This window comes from Lepus europaeus, chromosome 7, assembly GCF_033115175.1.
Source record: "Lepus europaeus isolate LE1 chromosome 7, mLepTim1.pri, whole genome shotgun sequence".
In the NCBI taxonomy this organism is placed as follows: Eukaryota; Metazoa; Chordata; class Mammalia; order Lagomorpha; family Leporidae; genus Lepus; species Lepus europaeus.
The window spans coordinates 54523710-54544334 of NC_084833.1; the positions used below are offsets into that span (position 1 = coordinate 54523710).

The 20625-nt window shown below is 47.7% G+C and overlaps 1 protein-coding gene and 1 long non-coding RNA gene across 2 annotated transcripts in view; one reads left to right on the top strand and one right to left on the bottom strand.

Moving 5' to 3' along the window:
* The window catches only part of IRAG1 (inositol 1,4,5-triphosphate receptor associated 1), an 81851-nt gene that overhangs the window by 32387 nt on the left and 28839 nt on the right, over window positions 1–20625 (top strand). The window contains exons 10-11 of the mRNA XM_062196501.1: window positions 14105–14228; window positions 18673–18703. Coding sequence (XP_062052485.1) covers window positions 14105–14228; window positions 18673–18703 — 155 coding nt within the window. The remainder of the gene's footprint in view (window positions 1–14104; window positions 14229–18672; window positions 18704–20625) is intronic.
* LOC133763178 (uncharacterized) overlaps window positions 11250–20625 on the bottom strand; it is an 80171-nt gene continuing 70795 nt past the window's right edge. The window contains exons 3-4 of the long non-coding RNA XR_009866380.1: window positions 14069–14221; window positions 11250–11528 (exon numbers count right to left, since the gene is read on the bottom strand). This is a non-coding gene — a long non-coding RNA (uncharacterized LOC133763178). The remainder of the gene's footprint in view (window positions 11529–14068; window positions 14222–20625) is intronic.

A 20625-nucleotide genomic window follows, 5' to 3' on the forward strand; every position in this document is an offset into this window, starting at 1 on the left:
AGGCCCTATGAACTATAAACTTTCTTCACATGGCTTTTGCTGTATACCATAAGTTTTCTTTTTAATATTTATTTTATTTATTTGAAAGAGTTATAGAGAGAGGTAGAGAGAGAGAGAGAGAGGTCTTTCATCCACTGGTTCACTCCCCAAATGACTGCAATGGCCAGAGCTGAGCTGATCCGAAGTCAGGAGCTTCTTTGGTGTCTCCCACACAGGTGAAGGGGCCCAAGGATTTGGGCCATCTTCTACTTTCCCAGGCCATAACAGAGAGCTGGATCAGAAGTGGAGCAACTAAGACTTAAACTAGCACCCATATGGGATGCCTGTGCTGCAGGCTGGGGCTTTAAACTGCTGTGCCACAGCACCAGCTCCTATGCCACAACTTTCAATGTTGTATTGTCATCTTCACTTGTTTCCAGAAATCTTTTGATTTCTCTTTTGATTTCTATAATGACCCGCTGTTCATTCAGGAGCAGGTTGTTCAGTCTCCATGTGTTTTCATATGTTTTAGAGATTCTTGAGTCGTTGATTTCCAGCTTCATTCCATTGTGGTCTGAGAAGATGCATGGTATGATTTTGATTTTTTTTAATTTGCTAAGTCTTGTTTTATGGCCTACCCTATGGTCTATCCTAGAGAAAGTTCCATGTACTGCTGAGAAGAATGTGTATTCTGCATCTGTAGGATGAAAAGTTCTGTTAGGTCCATTTGGTGTATAGTATCCATTAACTCTGCTGTTTCCTTGCTGACTTTCTGTCTGGTTGATCTGTCTATTGCTGAAAGTGGCATATTGAAGTCCCCTGTTACTATTGTGTTGGAGTCTATATCTCCCTTTAGATCCATTAACATTTATTTTAAATAGCCAGTTGCCCTATAATTAGGTGCATATCCATTTATTATGGTCACATCTTCTTGTTGAATTGATCCCTTAATCATTACATAGTACCCCTTTTTTGTCTGTTTTAAGAGTTTTTATGTTAAAGTCTATTTTGCCTGATATTGGATGGCTACATCAGCTCTTTTTTGGTTTCCATTAGCATGGAATATCTTTTTCCATCCTTTCACTTTCAGTCTGTGGGTGTCTTTGTTGGTGAGATGTGCTTCTTGTAGGCAGCATATAGATAGATTTTGCTGCTTTTTCCCCCCCATTCAGCCAGTCTGTATCTTTTACCTAGAGTTGAGACCATTTACATTCAAGGTGACTACTGATAAGTAACAACTTGCCCCTGCCAATTTTCCATAAATATTCCTATTGTTTACTTTGGATTTCCTTTGTACTTTTACTGGGAGATTTTCTGCCTTCACCTTCTTTTGTAGTGATGACCGTGTTTCTGTGTTTCTGTGTCTAGCACATCCTTAAGCATTTTTGTAAGGCTGGATGAGTGGTGATGAATTCTTTCAATTTCTGTTTATTATAAAAGGTCTTTATTTCTTCTTCATTCATAAATGAGAGCTTTGCAGGGTACAATATTCTGGGTTGACAGTTTTTTTTTTTTTTTCTCTTAAGACTTGGAATATATCTTGCCATTCTTTCCTAGCCTGTAGGGTTTCTGATGAGAAGTCAGCTGTGAGTCTAATTGGAGATCTTTTGAAAGTAATCTGGCATTTCTCTTGTGCACATTTTAGAATCTTTTCTTTATGTTTTACTGTGGAGAGTTTGGCAACAATATGTTGTGGTGAAGATCATTTCTGGTCATGTCTGTTGGGATTTCTATGTGCTTCCTGTACTTGGACATCCCTTTCTTTCTCCAAATTAGAGAAGTTTTATGTTATTTATATTTATATTATACTTATATCAATTATGATTATATTCTGTTATATTATTTCTGTCATTATTTACAAAGGCCTTCTAATCCATTCTTTCTTTCCATGCCTTCAGGAACTCCTAAGACCCATATGTGGGTCATTGCTAGTATCCTGTAAGTCTCCAACACTGTTTTTTACTTTTCTAATTTTTTCTTCCTTTTTTTGTTTTTGTTTTTTGGTCTGACCGAAACATTTCTGAAGATGTCTCTTCTAACTCAGATATTTATTCTGCTTCACTGAGTCTATTAAGGCTTTACACTACTTTTTTTAAAATTTGTTCTATTGAATTCTTCATTTCTAGTATTTCATTTTGATTTCTTTTTAAGATCTCAATTTCATAGGAGAAATTTTCTTTCATGTCATGTATGGATTTCATTAGTTCATGGATTTGTTTCTGATTACTTCTAAGTAACTCTACAATCAAAGGTGGCGGCTTCACAGTTTACTTCACAGCTCTGGTCCCTGTATTTTGTTTTTTAATCAGTTTTGTGCTATTTTAGAGAAATTTCAGGGTTTTACATATAATCATTTTTATCTGTCTTTTCCTTTGAGGAATCTTGCATTTCAATCACTAGAAAAATATTACTTCTCTGTATATGGAGAAGCTGACTGCTTGACAGTGTGTCATCTAATGGACCTGAGAACTGTGGGAAGTGGCTTCACTACACCGGGCTTACAGATGAGGGAATGGAGGCGAGGGAGGGGCAGGTCACGTGATGATTGGTCGCCGAAGCCAGGACTGGACGGTAGATGTGTCTGACTTCATAGGCTCTGGACCACTTTGTAGAATCCTTTGCTCTTCCAAATTCACAATCTTATTTTAACCAAAGGCCATTTTTCTTTTTATGAGTTGTGTGCCTGCATGTGTGTCTTTGTGTCTGTGTCCATAAGTTTTATTACTTTAGCAGTATTCTCTAATTTGATAATGGTGATAAGGAGGTAATTTGCCTTGTTTCTCCCAAAAAAAAAAAAAATTGTGAGACAAAGACAGAGGTCCCATTCACTGGTTTACTCTCCAAATGTCCACAACAGCCAGAGCTGGGCCAGACCAAAGCCAGGAGCAGAGAATCCAATCCAGGTTTCCCATGTGGGTGGCAGGAACCCAAGTACTTGAGCCTTCGCCTGCTGCCTCCGAGGGTGTGCATTAGCTGGAAGCTGGGATCGGGAGCAGAGCCAGAAGTCCACCAGGCACTCGGATATGAGATGTGGGCATTTAAGTACTACGTCAAAGCCTGCCCGCTTTTGTAATGGGATGGTTTGGTGTTTTGCTCTCAAGGATCGTGTGGTGTCTTATTGAATAGGTGTGCTATTTTAGTATTTATTATTTTACATTAAAATATATAGTAAAGCATAAAATACAGACTTTACATTTGTATTTTTTAAGGAAATATTCTTCTCTTCCAAATTTCAAGACTTGTGTTGAATCTTACCAAATATGCTTTGGATATCTGCTGGCAAAAGTCATATTTATTATTTTATTTATCACTAGTTTTCCATACATAGAAATAATCTTTGTGGTGCTGAAATGAAGCCCATTTGCTAATGACGTATTTCCTTTCATATGCACTGCCAAATGCTGCATATTTGTATCTTTTCTAAAGTGCTCTGAGATAGAATCTCAGTAGTTGTGACAGCCTCCCGACATCACACAAGAGGGCAGGTGGTTTCACCCCCAAGGAACAGTTCCAAGGTGAGATGCTCAGAGCAGTGGCTGGTTCTGCTCCCTCTAGTCACTCGGGGATGCTGGTTTCTTCCCTGTTGTCATTTTGCCAGGCCCTGAGGTATCACATTTGCTGCGTGCTCAGGCCTGGATGGTGGCAAATCTGAGCTCCTGCTTGAGAGGAGGAGAGTGCAAGTCCAGAGAAGACTGCTGCTTTAGTATGCAGACTGGGAGCTGCACCTAGTCCCACTGCACGGGGCGTGACATGGGCCTGTGGCTCTATCTGGCAGCACGGGAAGCTGAGGGACATGGTTGCTGGCTGCCCACTGGCTGTGTGCCTGGGTTAAACCCATTCCTATGGAAGGAGAGGAGGACAGATTCTAGTGAATGACCAGGTTTCTTTTAGTTACTTAGCAAGATACTTCAATTTCTCATTTCATGCATGTGGGGAAATTATGTGTGTGTGTATGTGTGTGTGTGTGTATATATATATATATAATTATTTAAAAGTCAGAGTCAGAGGGAGAGACAGACCTTCCACATGCTGGTTCACTCCCCAGGTGGCCACAACAGCCAGTGCTGGGCCAAACCAAAGCCAGGAGCTTCCTCCAGGTCTCCCACATGGGTGGCAAGGGTCCAAATACGTGGGCTGTCCTCCATGGCTTTCCCAGGCCTTTAGCAGGGAGCTGGGTTGGAAGTGGAGCTGCTGGGACGAGAGCAGGCATCCATGTGAGATGCCCGCATCACAGGCGGTGGCTTTACCCACTGCACAATGCCAGCCCTGCATCCGGATCTTTGTAATTTTTAAGCGGCTTTCTTGCATGAGGCTACTTCAGAAAGAGTGTAAATGGAATGTTTCGATATAAAAAAATTTTGAGACCCGTGCTTAGTTTTTTCATAATGTGCATTTTCAGTAAGCTTTTTGAAGACACCTCATACGTAGTGCCACGTTAGCTCACAAAAAAATCACCAATGTAGATAAATACTAGCTAGAGCAAAACTTCAGTATCCATTATTACCAGGAAATGAACTCATAGAAGCAAAATTACCAAGTAAATGAATTTGACCTCTGTAAGCACTAAAATTTATTTATTTTTTAAATTCTTTTTTTTTAAGATTTATTTATTTATTTATTTGAAAGAGTTACAGAGAGAGGGAGGGTGGGAGGGAGGTCTTCCATCCGCTGGTTCACTCCCCAATGGCCACAATGGCCGAAGCTGTGCTGATCTGAAACCAGAAGCCAGGTGCTTCTTCCGGGTCCCCCATGTGGGTACAAGGGTCCAAGGACTTCGGCCATCTTTTACTGCTTTCCCAGGATCATAGCAGAGAGCTGGATTGGAAGTGGAGCAGCCAGGACTCGAACTGGCGCCCATACGGGATGCCAGCATTGCAGGTGGTGGCTTTACAACTACTGCGCCACAGCGCAGGCCCCGAAAATTCATTTTTTAAAAGATTTATATAAAAGAGGGAGAGATGAGAGATCTTCCATCCACTATTTTACTCCCAGATGTCCGCAACAGCTGGTACCTGGTCAGGCAGAAGCCAGGAGCTTCATCCGTGTCTCCTACACTGGTTGTAGGGGCCTAAACACTTGGGCCATCTTCTGTTGCTTTTCCCTGGCCATTAGCAGGGAACCAGATCAGAGTTGGAGCAGGAGCCGGTGTTGTGTAGCAGGTAAAGCTGCCGTCCGTGATGCTGGCATCCCATGTGGGCACAGGTTCATGTCCAGCTGCTTCCCATCCACTTTCCTGCTAATGGCCCGTGAAAAACAGCAGAATATGATTCAAGTGCTTGGGCCCCACACCCATGTGGGAGACCCAGATGAAGCTTCTGGCTTCAGCCTGGCCCAGCCCTGGACTTTGTGGCCATCTAGGGGAGTAAATCAGCAACTGGAAGATCTTTGTTTCTCCCTCTCTGTAACTTTGAAATAAATAAATCAGGCCAGCGCCATGGCTCACTAGGCTAATCCTCCGCCTGCGGCGCTGGCACCCTGGGTTCCAGTCCTGGTTGGGGCACCGGATTCTGTCCCGGTTGCCCCTCTTCCAGGCCAGCTCTCTGCTGTGGCCCAGGAGTGCAGTGGAGGATGGCCCAAGTGCTTGGGCCCTACCACCTGCATGAGAGACCAGGAGGAAGTACCTGGCTCCTGGCTTCGGATTGGCGCAGCAGCCATTTGGGGGGTGAACCAATGGAAGGAAGACCTTTCTCTCTGTCTCTCTCTCTGTCTAACTCTGTCAATAAATAAATAAATAAATCTTTAAAAAGAAATGGAGCAGCTGGGACACAAACTTATGCCCGTATGGGACTTTGGCACTGCAGGTGGCAGCTTTACCTGCTCCACCACAATGCAGGCCCCAGCACCACAATTTTTAAAATAAAATTAACCATGGTAGGAGTTCAGCAAATGCATGCTGTCTGCCTCTTTCAGTTCTGGAGTCTGGGACTGTAGAGCCTTGGACCACTTGCTTTTTCTGTCATTGCCTCTGTTTGCTTATCTATAAAATGGGGATGATAATGGTACTAACTTCACTGACATGGTGTGGTGTTGTTAGTTGATAAGGATTTTTGTGCAAACAGCAATCTGACATATATTTGCATTTCTGCTACTGAGGCTATGAAACTATGTTGCCAGCCCTGAGGACACTATCCTCTATCGCTGTTGCATAGGCCAGTGTTGCATCTGATCTCTGCAGAGTGCTGACTCTGCCTGTACGCAGAGAGCTGCATTAAAGAGCCTGCTCTTTTGCTGCCCCCAGGACCACAGGCTCTGGAACTCCTTTCCAAGAGTGGGCTCATGTAGTGCTTCTGGATTTCAGATCCCACGGAGCGATCGAGATCATGGCAAAAGCTTGGCCTCTTAGGAGGCTTGTTGGCTGTGACTTTGGGAAACCGGGAAGATCCTTATCAGAACATTCTGGGGGCTGAAGCACTTTGGCTCCATTTCTAAGGCCTGCAGGATTCTTTCCCCCGCTGTATCTGGTCTGTGCAGCACCCAGTGTTGTTCCCTTTCAGGAACTGTTGTTGGCTCTTCCATCATCTGCCAGAAGCTGGCAGACTGTCAGCCTGGGTTGTACGCAGGGGATGTGTTAGGTGAGAAAGACTCGGGGTCACATCAGGGAGAGGGCCTCATCCCAGCACCATCACCCGTCATCCTGGCTGCCCCACGGCCTCCTCACTGGTCCCTCTTACCCAGCTCAACCCACTGCCAGCCCGGCAGCCAGAGGCGCCTCTGCCCTGCGACTCTGTTCACTGAGTCCTTGGATGCTTCATTGTGCTCCTAGGCTGAGCCCTTGAATCCCTCGAGGGGACCCCCAGGGCCCCGTGTGGTTCCTCTCCTCACCTGCCCGGCGTCGTCCAGGGCCCGCTCTCCCCTACGCAACATCCCGGCTGCCCTCAGCAACTCGTTCCCGCTGCTGCCCACCCTTGATGTCTCCTCCCTCCAATGGAGGGCTTGTGCTTTTTGCCTAACGCGCTCCCATCTAAACTCCAGCTGTCTGCTCAGATGTCAGTGTTCTTGGGAAGGCCTCTCTGGCCCCATCACCCTTTTCCTGCCTGCAGTCTGCCACCGTGTGACCTGCAATACCTGAGCATCTCTCTGGTGAATCTGTCCCCCTGGATAGCAAGCTCTCAGAGGACAGGGACGTGTCAATTTTTATTTTATTTTATTTATTTTTGAAAGAATTTGATAGAGAAGGAGAGGCAGAGAGAGAGGGAGGGAGCGAGGGAGGGAGGTCTTCCATCAGCTGGTTCACTCCCCAATTGGCTGCAAAAGCCGGAGCTGCGCTGATCCAAAGCCAGGAGCCAGGAGCTTCCTCCAGATCTCCAACGTGGGTGCAGGGGCCCAAGGACTTGGGCCATCTTCCACTGCTTTCCCAGGCCAAAGCAGAGAGCTGGATCAGAAGTGGAGCAGCCGGGACTAGAACTGGCACCCATATGGATGCCGGCACTGCAGGCGGTGGCTTTACTCGCTATGCCACAGCGCCGGCCCCGGACATGTCAATTTTAATTAGCATTCCGCCCCTAGCTCAGAGCCCACTGCCAGGGACATAGTAAACACGCACTAAATACTAAATAACCAGCTCAGCTTCACTGCTAAGAGAGGATACGGAAGCATAGAGCATCACGATGACACATGGCAGTATTTTAACAGAACATAATGTTCTAGGAACAAAGAGGAAGAAGCAGCTGGCTTAGTAGGGGCCAGTCAGGGAAGGCTTCCAGGAGCAGCTCTGAGCCAAGGAAGAGAAAGCCATCCGGGCAGGGGGAACAGCAGAAGTGAAGGCACTGAGGCATCTCCTGGCGCTCGGCACATCTCTGGGACACAAGGAATCTCATGTGAACTGAGTGTGTGTGCTGTGCGTCCCAGAGAGACAGGCAGCAAGGCTGGAACAGTGGGCTGGGACTGGGCAAGGTGAAGGCTTGGAGGGCCCATTTGTGAGTCTGAATTTCATGTAGACACTTTGGGAAATCAGAGAGGCCTGCAGGTAAGGAAGTGGTAGGGTCAAATCTGTTTTACAATAATTCTCCTGGACAAATTGTGAAAGCTGGCCTGAAACGCTAGAGGCTGGGGCCATGGACACCAGGAAAGAGGGTATAGGCAGAGCCTGGTGAGAGATGATGAGACTAGAGAGGTGGGCAGGTGAAGGTGTGGGGAGGAAAGATTTGAGAGCTATTTGGAGGTCAGGCCCGCAGGACTTGGTAAGGGGCTGGAGTTCATGGCAGATCAGGAAGACCAGCAGGTGTCTGTGCGGCCAAGTAGAGGGTGCCCTCTGCCGGGCCGTGGCAAGTGCCCCTGGGAAACAGGTGGGATGCAACAGGCTGACCTAGTTTTGTATCCTAGCTCTACTGCTAACCAGCTGAACCCTGGGGGATTTACTTAACTTAGCCGAGATTCAGTTTCCCCAGAATATGAGCTCAGCGATAGTTACTTTGCAGGGCTGTTGTGAGGAACAATCTGGAAAGTGTATCTAACGCATAGTTGGTGTCCTGTAAGTGATGGCTTTGAAACAATTTGTACTTGCCTAATCCGGGTGGCAACGTCAAGGAGGTGGCTGGATGTCTGGACCTGGGTTTTGAAAGAGGTGTGAGAGGCAGAGAAGTACACTGAGTGGGCCATCTGTCCAGACGTCCCCGGTCTGGACTCACAGGCTCAGGCTGGGGAGAGGCCTCCCTGAGAAAGAGGAGAGGAAGACGTGTAATCTAACATCTGTCATGTAATCTAACCCATAGCTCTGGCTGGAAGGGACCAGCCTGGGGCTCAGAACATCTTCACCCAGAGACCCAAAAGCCACTTGACCATGCCCCTGAGATGGCTGGGTTGAAGCGGCTTCATTGGAATGAACCAGTACAGGCAGCTCTTTTGAAATAATTGTATTCTACTTGCTAATAGTGACCCATGCATGGTGAGCATTTAATTTAGCCTAGAAGTTAAGATACTGGTTCCCAAGTACCACCTGGGGGTGCCTGGATTCAAAGCCCAGTTTCAGCTCTTGAAACACATCCTGGGAGGCAGCATACTTGGGATCCTGCCACTCTGGGAGGCCTGCATTATATTCCTGGCTCCTAGCTTCATCCTCGCCCAGTCTCAGCCCATGGTGGGCATTTGGGGAGTGAACCAGTGGATGGAAGCACTCTTGTGTGTGCGCTCGCGAGCTCTCTCTCTCTTTCTCTGCATCTCAAGTTTTTAAAATGGATTGTATTCATTTTCTAGAAATTCAACTAATAATAAATAATACAAAGAAAGTAAAAGTAGCTTAACCAAACACCCTCTGACCCACAAATACAGGAGGGAGAGAGGTCAGGTAGAGATTATATGAGATATTCTTTTTTGAAACAAGTATTACAATTTAACTGAACTTGAAGTGAAATGAAGCCACAGGACTTGCCGAACTTCTCCAGAGAAGAGCAATTCGGTTGTAGTAAAAGCTTTTAAAATGTAATACGAAATGCAATAAGGGTCCTGGAAACAGGTTTTTGGTTTTTTTTTTTAGTTTTTTTTTTCTCATTACATGTCTTAAATCTGGATGGTTCTAAACTTTGTATTTGGAATTTGTTTTAATCGGGTGTAGTAGAATGCACAGACTTAGAAATTGTCAGGAAGGAAGGGGCTTCTACTCACAGATCTCTTAAAAACAGGAGCCATGGCACAGCACACACACGGCACGGCACACAGGGTCACCTGGGGAAGGACCAGGGCTGAGCAGGAGGTGGAAGGAGGGAGGAAGGAGCATGGCCCGGAGCCTGGACTGCGATTCTCATGGGAAGGAACAGGTGAACCAAGTAGGCACTCTCACTTGGTTCAGGATGGCACAGTTTGAATGCTATGGGCGGGCTCTGGGTTATAGAGATGGCCTCTTGGTGTCTAGTATGTGGCCCTGGGGCCATTTAGGACAAGGGAAATACTGGCCTGGAGTGTAAGAGTTTGATGAAGGTTGAGGTTGGTGGTTCTGGATTGGTTCGTTTACCAAAGGAATGGGATGAGTGGCAGGAGACACGCAGGGAGCCCCGGAGGAAGCTGCCCCTCCCATGTCTGTCAAGTAGCCTCGTGGACAAACTCCCTGCATTTGGTCAGTCATTATCTTCCTTTTCTCTACTGAGAACATCCGGATGAAGTCTGGATAATAAACGCTGGGCAGGTTGTCTTTACAATCCTCTTGTACTGAGGGAATGAGAAAGTTTGTTGTTCGTTTTTTTGCACTACATATCTTAATCTGGATGGTTCTGAACTTTGCACTTGGAACTGGCTGGTCCCTCGAGGGGCAGTCCTTCCAGGATTTAGGACTGAGGCCCCAAGTGGCAGAACATCAAGAATCCAGGAAATAAGCATAGCTGGTCGCCCTGCAGGAAAAGGTGAGAGTGCTAGCAACCCTTCTGCAGCCAGACTAGGGGGTCTCCTCTCAGCTGGTCGCTGGGCGCGTGCACACGAGCTGGTGCAGCTGCTATGGATGTCCAAAATGGTACCAGGTGGTTGGCGAAGAGAAACATGCCCCCCCTTTCCCTCCAGGTTGGCAGGTACTCTGTCCCCCACAGGGCTCCGCGCTGGACTCATGCCAGGCTCTGCCCACAGCTGAATCACCAGTGGCTTGGGCTGCTGCGGGCTGGTCTCACCCGTCTCCATAGCTGGTGCAGAGGCTCTCGGCTGCTGGGTCCTGAGTTGTGCACATGCGCACCCTCCACGTAGATCCCTCTAACTGGGGTGGGCTTTCCTCTGCAGCTTTCTCCCTAACTCTTCCCTGAGATTGTGCTCCCTACACTTTTTTTTAACTGTCTTCCCCCAGGCTAGAGCAGTAAGCCCCCTCCTGTTCCGCCATCTTGGATCCTGCCCTCTACCTGTATTATCTCTCTATCCAGATATATTTTGTGGATTGACTTTCACTGGCTGCTTCCTCCCTTTGTCGGCCCTTCAGTGTTTTGATTGTGGATCAAGGGTTTGTGTATCTGCTGTTACTGTTGGGTGGGCGAGGGGGAGGGAAGGGGAAGCCGAGAGCGAGCCCTGAGTAGCGTTGTTGACAGAACTGGCTTCTGCTCTTTTTCCCTAACTTTGTTTGTAGTCCAAAGCTTGAGTTTATTGGACCAGACTGGGTATCTGTCTCGTTCCCTCGGTCCGAGAGGATTGTAAAGACAACCTGCCCCAGTGTTTGTTCCAGATGTTCTCAGTAGGAAAAGGGAAGATAATGACTGACCAAATGCAGGGAGTTTGTCCACGAGGCCACTTGACAGACGTGGGAGGGGCAGCTTCCTCCGGGGCTGCCCGTGTGTCTCCTGCCACTCACCCCACTTCTTTCCCGTAAATCCCTCCACATTGTTTGAGGTTATCAGCCCTGATAGTGCCATTGTTCTGCCTCCCCCGCCCCTCTTCCTCGGTAAGAAAGGCAGAATGGCAGCCTGGGCAGTTTCTCCTCGCGTCAGCATGTTGGCGGGTGGGACGGAGAGCATGCTTCTCCAGAGACGTTCCGCGTCTCCTCTGCACACGGCTGGCTGGCCCACTCCATCTGCTTCCTTTCCCGTTCTGTTACCGCTTGTGTCAGAAATCCCCAGCGCCGGCTCCCATCTTCTTGCATGCCGATCCTTTGGGGGGAGGAAGAGTTATGAAGGGTGGAAGCTGTACAGTTTACTGCTGGTACTTTCTTTCTACAGCCACTGTTCCGAAGACTCTTGCTGCCTTTTCCTGTAGTTGAGTGTTGCTGCTGGTGGGGGTGGCAGTGGTGGTGGTGGTGGTGGTGGTGGTGGGTGTGTGTATGTTTGTTATTAATTGGGTTCAGTTCAGGAGAAAGGTGGGCTCTACCAATTCTGGGATGGCTCTTTAGCTATTTTAGCAAAAGCTAGGAGACCTAACCTTTTGTCTTGGATCAGTGTAGGGTACTTTTCTAGGCAAAAGCCCCTGGCATGACTTTCACTGGGTTATGAGACTTCATCTTCTTAATCACGTGTGTTCCCAGTAGCCCAGCTCTTCATGGACTCTGCTGGGTGTGGTGAGGATACACACAGGCCGAGCGAGGCAGAGGCACGCAAGGCTTACCATTTGTCCCATGGAGGCATCAGAGAGCAACACGGGCAGCACGGGCCACGAGAGGTGACGGGAACCTGAGAGAACATCGTGTCCAGCCTTGCTCCAAAGCAGCACTGCTAACTGCCCCCTCTGACAGATGGCCCTGCAGCCTTTGTTTGGATACCGTGAGCATCAGGGAACTCACGAGCGTTATTCTGTCTCCGGAAAGCTGAATGCATTTAAGTGTTTTTCCCCTGGAGCTGAACTAGGAGTGGGTTTCCTCTCCTTTCCACATGGGCTTTCTTGGTGAGCCTCGTCTTCACATGCTTCCCAGCCTTTGCTCCATGTCTGTGGTTGCTACAATGAGGCCTATGGTCCTCATTTCTAGCCTGGCCCCGAAATGATTGAGCAGGTTGGAAAGCTGCTGGGCAAACCCCAGGGGAACCAGTAAAACAAAGCAGTGCGTGCACACGGAGGGGACTCACTGTCCAGGATGAGGATACTTGATTTGGCTCTAATAAAAGACAGCTGAAGTTTTCACTGAACTGTACGTGTACTGTGGGCCCGCAGGAAGGCACGGCACATCTGCTGTATGAAGAACGAATGTCCGTGCCGGAGACACTTGCTAAGGCCATCCGATGCTAGAAGTTTGTTTAGGCCACATCTGGGTCTGTGTGATAGCAACAAACCAGAACTTGTGCCTCTGTGGGATGGTGTCTAAGAGACCATAACAAGCAGCTAGGGCCTGGAGAAGGTAAGCTTCAGAAAGGCAAAAGGACTGTCTTCAAACAGGAGAGAGACTTTGGGAAAGGAATACAGATATTCCTCAACTCAAGATTCTGTTAGGTCCTGATAAACTGATAGCTAAGTTAAAAATGTCATCAACAGAACATGCATTTATTACACCTGTCCTACCAGACATCCTAGCTCAGCAGCATATCATGGTGTGAGGATCAGTTCATTCCCCCTGTGTTTGTAGGAGTAACGGGGGGCAGTGGTCCACTGCCACTAGCCAGCATCAGGAGAGTATCATATCACATATTGCAAGCCTGGGAAAATGTCAAAATTCAAAGTATGATTTCTACTGAATGTGTATTGCTTCCACGCTATTGTAAAGTTGAAAAATCTTAAACCCTTGTTAAGCCAGGGACTATCTGTACTTGGTTTTTTTTCTGCTGTCAAGGCGCAGAATGGGCATGGCTTTGGGAAGTCACAAAAGGCTGTTTAGCAGCTCTGTCGACTAGAAGGCATCTGTATTTCCGGGATCTGTAAAAAACCGGATGAACTTAGCTTCATCCTGGAAAATCCCTGGTTCTGTTCCTGTCTGTGGGAGTATGGGAACAGATGCTGATTTCTAGGTAGGACACAGAAGATAGAATGTTTTAATTAATTTGAGCAAGAATACTTTCAGACCTCCTGAGAATCCTGCCAACAAGAAGGGTTTTCCCAAAGCCTGTAGCCAGGAGCCAGCACCTAACCCCAGACACGAGATCCTGCCGAATCCTGGTGGGAGCTGTGAAAGAAGAGCGCAGAATTTGGAGTAGGTAGACCTGCTTTGCAGCTTGGCTGTGCCATTTGCTAGGTCTGCCATCTCGAGCAATTTACTTAATCTTGCTTGGCCTACATTCCTCACCTATAAAATGAGATGGCTAATTTCCAGCTCATTCATTATTGTGAGGTTTAAGTAGGATGACAATTAAAAGGCCCCCGGCATAAAACTGGATGATTATAAATGTTAAATTTTGGGGCCGGTGCCATAGCACAGTAGGTTAATCCTCCGCCTGTGGTGCCAGCATCCCATATGGGCGCCAGTTCAAGACCCAGCTGCTCCTCTTCCAATCCAGCTCTCTGCTATGGCTTGGGAAAGCAGTGGAGGACGACCTGGGTGCTTGAGCCCCCGCACCTGCGTGGTAGACTGGGAGGAAGCTCCTGGCTTTGGATGGGCAAACCTCCAGCTGTTGTAACCATTTGGGGAGTGAACCAACGGAGGGAAGACCTTCTCTCTGTCTCTCCCTCTCACTGTAACTTTACCTCTCAAATAAAATATTTTTTAAAAATGTTAAATTTCTTCCTGTCCCCTGAGGCTAGTTGCCAATAGTACTGTTGATTTCCAACATACCTTTTATAAAAAGTCAACGCTTTTTTCCCCCTCTAGGGCCCCCTTCCGAGCTCTCCCCAGCTAGTGAGGAGGAAGAGTCGAAGAGCGGCCTGGATGTGATGCCCAATATTTCTGACGTGCTGCTGCGCAAACTGCGGGTCCACAAGTCTCTCCCTGGAAGGTAAAATCACAGTGTGGGTGTGGAAGACCCTGTTCTGGGTGGCCCCTGTGTCAAATTCTAGGTAAGACACACAGGAGTCCCAGTCTTGATTTTTGACCCTAGAAGGGTCAAATTCCAGTGATCCATGCAGAGGTAACACATCTAAAACCAAAAGATTAACAAAGGGCCAAGTCTGGTGCCTCCCACTCAGACAGCAGGTGGTCACAGCATGTGAGGCACGAGGGTCACCAGAGGCTCATGGCAGCAGAGGGTGGTGGGCAGAAGTGGGTTTCAATCCCATTATACCTCTTACCTGCAAGTGGGAGACTCTACATCTCATAGCTGTATGGAGATGTGAGACATTCGGAACCAAATGAAGGATTGCTTAGAAAACCCACCAGACTGCTTCGATTCCTGGGGAGAAAGTGTGTTTGCTTTCCGAGCCTTAGCTCCAGCATCTATATAGAGGGGTCCTAGGTGTGCTGTTATGAGAAGGTGCAATGGTGGCAAGATGAGGTCATCATATAAGCAGGACTTGGGACTGTGTTCACGTATAACAGGCCCTTGATAACTGGGTTGAGAAGTGAAAGATTTGGAGTATAAAGGAGAAAAGAGAGGGTTTGGGTGGGTGCCAGCAGGTGAGACCTCAGCCAGCAACCTGGAGACCTGTTGGTGAAAGCAGTTATTAGGAGGAGCAACCTGGCAAAGCAGAGTTCCCAGGTCTTGGTGGTAGATTTCAAAAGAGAACAAGGTTACCCCAGTAACCATCTAAAATATAGAATCGTCAGGGCAGTTCTCAGAGGGCGTGGCAACTAGATGCTAATTAACAGGAGGTAAGTGCTAGAAATAAGTCCGAAGCAGGCTGAATCCACAGCTGGGGATGGTGCAGGGTGAGCCAGCTCACCTCACGGAAGGCAGAGAGGGCATCAGAGGCGGGAAGTCGGGGCCGGGCACTCCCAGTGTGTGGTGCAGGTCACAGGGCGTGTTTACATACTGTGTTTGTGACAACCAGTGACACAGAAAAGGAAGAGTTTCACTGTGTTTGTCTTTAGCAAGGGAACAGAGGGGCAAAGGTACCTGCTAGCAAGTGATAAAGTAGAAACTGAACTCGGAGCAGGCTGGTTGCAGAGCACCTGCACTAGGGCTCTGTCACACACATCACCATCGTCAGGGCTCTTCAGTATGCAAGGGGCAGCCTGGAGGACAGCTGGGTTCCTTGTCCTCAGTTAAGCTGAAAATAATAGTATGACTATGATATGCTCTCAAGCTTCCTCCGGAGCAGTGCCATGTTCCTTGAGTAAGTTAATAGTGACCAACTACCGACCTGCATGACTCTGCATGGTCAATGAATATCACAGCTTCTGAAGCATATGTTACCAGCTCTCAAGCACTGCTTCAGCTACCAAATTGTCCTGTCCCTACTATTAGACCTGCCACCCACTCCTGGCCTCCTTAGAGGTAGTTTCCAACTTCAGCCGTTAGTTTGACCCAGAGATCTCTAACCCTAGTTTGGGGCTTGGAATAATGGGACAACCAAAGGGATACACCTGTCACATGACACTTGCTGTCCAACTAAAGAAGCCAGAGCTTCAGTATCCCTGCCCCCAGCAGAAATATGGACGCTACCACTGAGTTTTTAATATGAAGAAGTTGGTTTCATGTCCTACATGGATTGGGATTTGGACCATACGCAGATGATTACGAGGTCAGCAAGCTCAACAGGTTCAGGAGACAAAGCAGATCCAGAACTCAAACAGGGACTTGCCTAGTAATTGGTTAATCAGAGTACAAAGAGAACACATGACAGGATGAGGCATCCTAGGGTCACACACCAACAGGAACAATTGGAGTGGAGAACACACACTGTCCGTTTTCTCATGCAGTAACATTCTGGTGGGGAGATAATAATACTTACGTGGCCAGGTGAATGATTTGAGATAGTGCTGGGGGACCATGAACTAGAGCACGTATAGAGAACAACTCGAAAGTGGAAGGCTGGGGCAGTAATTAAGCTATGTAAATAACCAAAGTCAAGAAGAAGCCATCCATGCAAAGATTTTGTAGATTTCTTTTTTGAAAGACTTACATTAGCAGGGAGCCAGATCAGAAGTGGAGCAGCCAGGACTCAAACCACTGCCCATATGGGATGCTGGTGCTGCAGGCAGAGGCTTAACCTTCAGTGCCACAGCCCCCGCCCCTGATTTTGCACAGATTTTAGTGAGAAAATGTCTAGACAAAAATAGCAATTTCAAGAAATGGTGCTGGGAAAACTGGATAGCCATATGCAAAAAGTGAAGCTGGACCCCCCATTACACATAAAAATGAACTCAAAATCAATCATAAACCTAAATATAAGAGATAACACTGTAAAACTCACAGAGGAAGACACAGAAGTAAATCTTTCTGACCTTGGGTAGTACATGGATTTTTGGATCTGACACCAATGACAAAAGCAACAAAGATTAAAAAAAAAACAGATGAATAGTACTTCATCAAAATTAAAAGAAAACTTTTGTACTGTAAACAATGGCATCAAGAAAGTAAAAGGCAACCCATAAAATGAGATGAAATCTTTGCAAATCACTTATCTGTGGTGCAAATTATTTGTAGACTATCTAAAAAGTTTTTCAAAATGGGAAAAGGATTTTTTAGGTATTTCTTCCAAGAAAATATGCAGGGGTCCCTCAGAAGATGCTCTTTCCTCCTGGAGGCCAGGGCCGTGCAGCTTAGCTCAGTGTGCAAGGCACAGCAGCTGGCTGGCACGTCATGTGGCTTCTTAGCCTGTGTCACCACTCTGAGTCTTCACACTTTTCTACATCTGAAAAAAAGGGTGGGTGTGCTGTACAGCAAAAGAGCAGAAAAACAAGATTGGTGAATAACCGATGGAGAAATGGAGATGTCACATGCTGTCCAAACAAACCCAGGGGTCGGGGGCGCTCAGTGGGTGCTGGGAAAGCACTGGAACAGCTGTGTGCACCCTGTGTGACAGCTTCCACGGAGGCCCTCAGGAGAGGTGGGGTGGGGCCGGGACAAGAACTGTAAGCATGAACATCTTTGCGGCTGTTTATCCCGTGAGCGGTGCTCTGGAGGGCCACCAGGTCTTGCTGCCTCATCCCGACAGGAAGCTCTCACAGTCCCTCGGCAGGGGTGAGGACCCGCCCTTGCAGGGGGGCTGACCCTGCCTCTGCTCTCGGGGTCCCTCCGCACCCGTCCGAGGGAGGAAGCCGTGTTTCCTGAGGTGCTCATTGCCAGCAAGCGCTGTTGCCAAGTCCTGTGATGCTGCTTGGGGGGCCCCTCCTCCCAGGCCTCCTCCCTCCCCAGCACAGGAAAGGGCCCCTACATTATTTACATTGTCTAGGCTTCAGACTGGGGCCAGCTTTCGTGACTGCAAAGGCAGAGGCACAGCCGTGCACAGAATGGGTGTGCAGACAACAGGGCTGCATGCTCTCGGAAAGTTGCAGCTGTGGGAATGGCACATGACGAGGAACCTCTCAGACGCGACTCTGTGTTGTCAGAGGGTCCTGCCGTGGAGAAGGCCTCTGGCCACGCCGTCCCACCTTCTCAGGCCCACCAGCACCTGCCACAGACACTAGGGACAGGAGGGGTGTCTGGCCTTGCAGACATAGTAGCTCCCCAAAATCTTAAATGGCAACTCAGACGTGCAGAGTCTGTAAAGTACTCAGCACAAGCACTTGCTTCTTAATTCCTCACAGCAAACCTGTGAGATTGTCAAAATGGAAGCCAACTGAATGTGCATATTTTATTCAATAGCCCCTCAGTATCCAAGGGGGATCGGTTCCGGGACCTCATCACTGCACCACCACCATCCCCGCCAGTACCCAAATCCATAGGAGCTCAGGTTCCTTGTCCTAAGTAGTGTAGTATTTGCTTAGAAGCTACCCTGTAAACCTTAAATCATCTCTAGGTAACACCTAATACGACACAACTTTTATGTAGGTAGTGCTTCCATGTTGTGTAAGGAATAATGAAAAGAAATGTTTACACATTCAGTACAAATGTAATTTTTTTCTAAATATTTTTGACCTGTGGTTGGGTAAATGCACAAATACAGAACATGCATATACAGAGTGCTGACTCTGTGTACACACACATGCGTATGTATGTATACACATGTATGTGCATATATTTCTGGTAGCACTTCTGCAGGGTGACACTATTCCCACTTTATAGATGAGCAAATTGGGGCCTAGAGAGATTAAATAACTGGTCCAAAGACCCAGAGATCACAGTGGCACTGCGGGAGGGCCGACCTGGAATTGGGTGTTTTCCACCCACCACCTGGCTGTTGGTGGAGCACACAGAGGTTCCTCTGCATCTTTCCCTTGTCACCAGCTCCTCCCACTCCATGCCTGGGAACATATGGTCTGCTGACTGGTCACAGTCACCTTGTGGTTTATATAATAGGTTGGATAAAGTTCACTTGCACATTTTCTTTTTTTCACAGCGCCCCTCCACTCACTGAAAAGGAAGTTGAGGTAAGTGACTTTGTGAACTTCAGTGCCTGTGCTTAATTGGGTTTATTCAAAACATTCCTCCCTCTGGCTTTGACATTCCCCTCCCTGCCCCAAAGAAAGTGAGAATGAGTGGCTGTGGAATAACACAGACATTGTGACCAGCCTTACTGAAGCTCTGAGCCCCACTCCCACTCCAGTTAATGGAAGATTTTCACAAATTTGGCCAGAAGTAAAAAGCTAATTGGAAATCCTATGTCTTGCAAGGATTATGTTTTTGGTTTTTTTTTTTTTAAAGATTTATTTATTTGAAAGAGTTACACAGAGGAGAGGCAGAGAGAGAGAGAGAGAGAGAGAGAGCGAGCGAGCAAGCGAGCTTCCATCCACTGGTTCACTCCCCAACTGGCTGCAACCACCAGAGCTGTGCCAATCCGAAGAGCCAGGAGCTTCTTCAGGGTCTCCTATGTGGGTGCAAGGGCCCAAGGACTTGGACTTGGACCATCTTCCACTGCTTTTCCAGGCCATACCAGAGAGCTGGACCAGAATTGGAGCAGCCGGGACTTGAACCTGTGCCCATATGGAATGCCTGCACTGCAGGTGGCGGCTTTACCTGCTATGCCATAGCGCTGGTCTCAAAGATTTTGTTCTTTAAATGCATGACATAGATTCACAAGGTCAGCTGGAAGACTACAGAATTATATCAGATTTATTTCAAAATTATTAAAAGATGGTAAGATTCTAAGTTTCAAACGTGGGTCTAAAGGTGGCTGCCTCCTGAGAGTTTCAGCTGCAAGAAATGTAGTTCAGGGCAGGTGTGTGGCATGGCAGACACTGCCTGCATTCTACGTTGTAGTTCCTGGGCTCAAGTCCTGGCTTCTCCATGTCTAATTCTAGCTTCCTGCTAATTGCACCCTGGGAGGCAGCAGGATGTGGTTCGAGCAGTTGAGTCCCCACCACCCACGTGGGAAACAAAGATGGAGTTCTTAGCTTCTGGCTGCAGCCTGGCCCACTCCTGGCTGTTGTGGCCATTTGGGGAGTGAACCAGTGGATGGAAGATTTCTCTCTCTCTCTCTCTCTCTCTCTCTCTCTCTGCCTTTTGAGAGAAAACACTAGCTGAGCAGCAGGCTGTGCTGTCAGCAATTCCCCCATTACTTCCCATGGGCCCTCCATTTCCCAGAACAGGAGGTGAGTGAGCTGAGAGGCATTTGTGTTCCATTCTGGTAAAGGGAGAGATGGGAAGGGACAGTGTCAGAGGTGAGACAGGGATGCAAACTAAATAAGCAGAGTGATAGACAACAGGACATTTCTACCTCAGAGAATAGTAACCTCACAAGGACATTGCATTTGCAGTTCAGCGAGCACTCAGAGCCAGCCTTTTTTTTTTTTTTTTAAAGGATTTATTTACTTGATAGAGTTACACATAAGGAGAGGCAGAGAGAGAGGTCTTCCATCTGCTGGCTCACTCCCCCAGATGGCCGCAACGGCTGGAGCTGTGCCAATCCGAAGCCAGGAGCTTCTTCTGGGTCTCCCACGTGGGCACAGGGGCCCAAGGACTTGGGCCGTCCTCTACTGCTTTCCCAGCCCATAGCAGAGAGCTGGATTAGGAGAGAAGCAGCCAAACCTTGAACCGATGCCCATATAAATAACATACCCAATGTCTCAGAACTAGTACTTAGCAAAAACAAGATTTGGACCCAAGTGTTCCAACTAAATCCAAGACTCTATGTTCCACTGCTGTTAAGGGGGCAGCTCCAGTATGGAGAACCACACTGTGAATATTCATGCGCTTGACTAAGGCCTGGGTGGGACAAAGAATCACCATTATGAGGCTGGGAGCTCAAAGCCCACCTGCTGACATTTGTGAGGATGAACCTTGTTTGACGGTCAGATCTCATCCTTACAAGTATACTGACACAGCCAGCACAGCAGACGAAAAATGGGCTTTG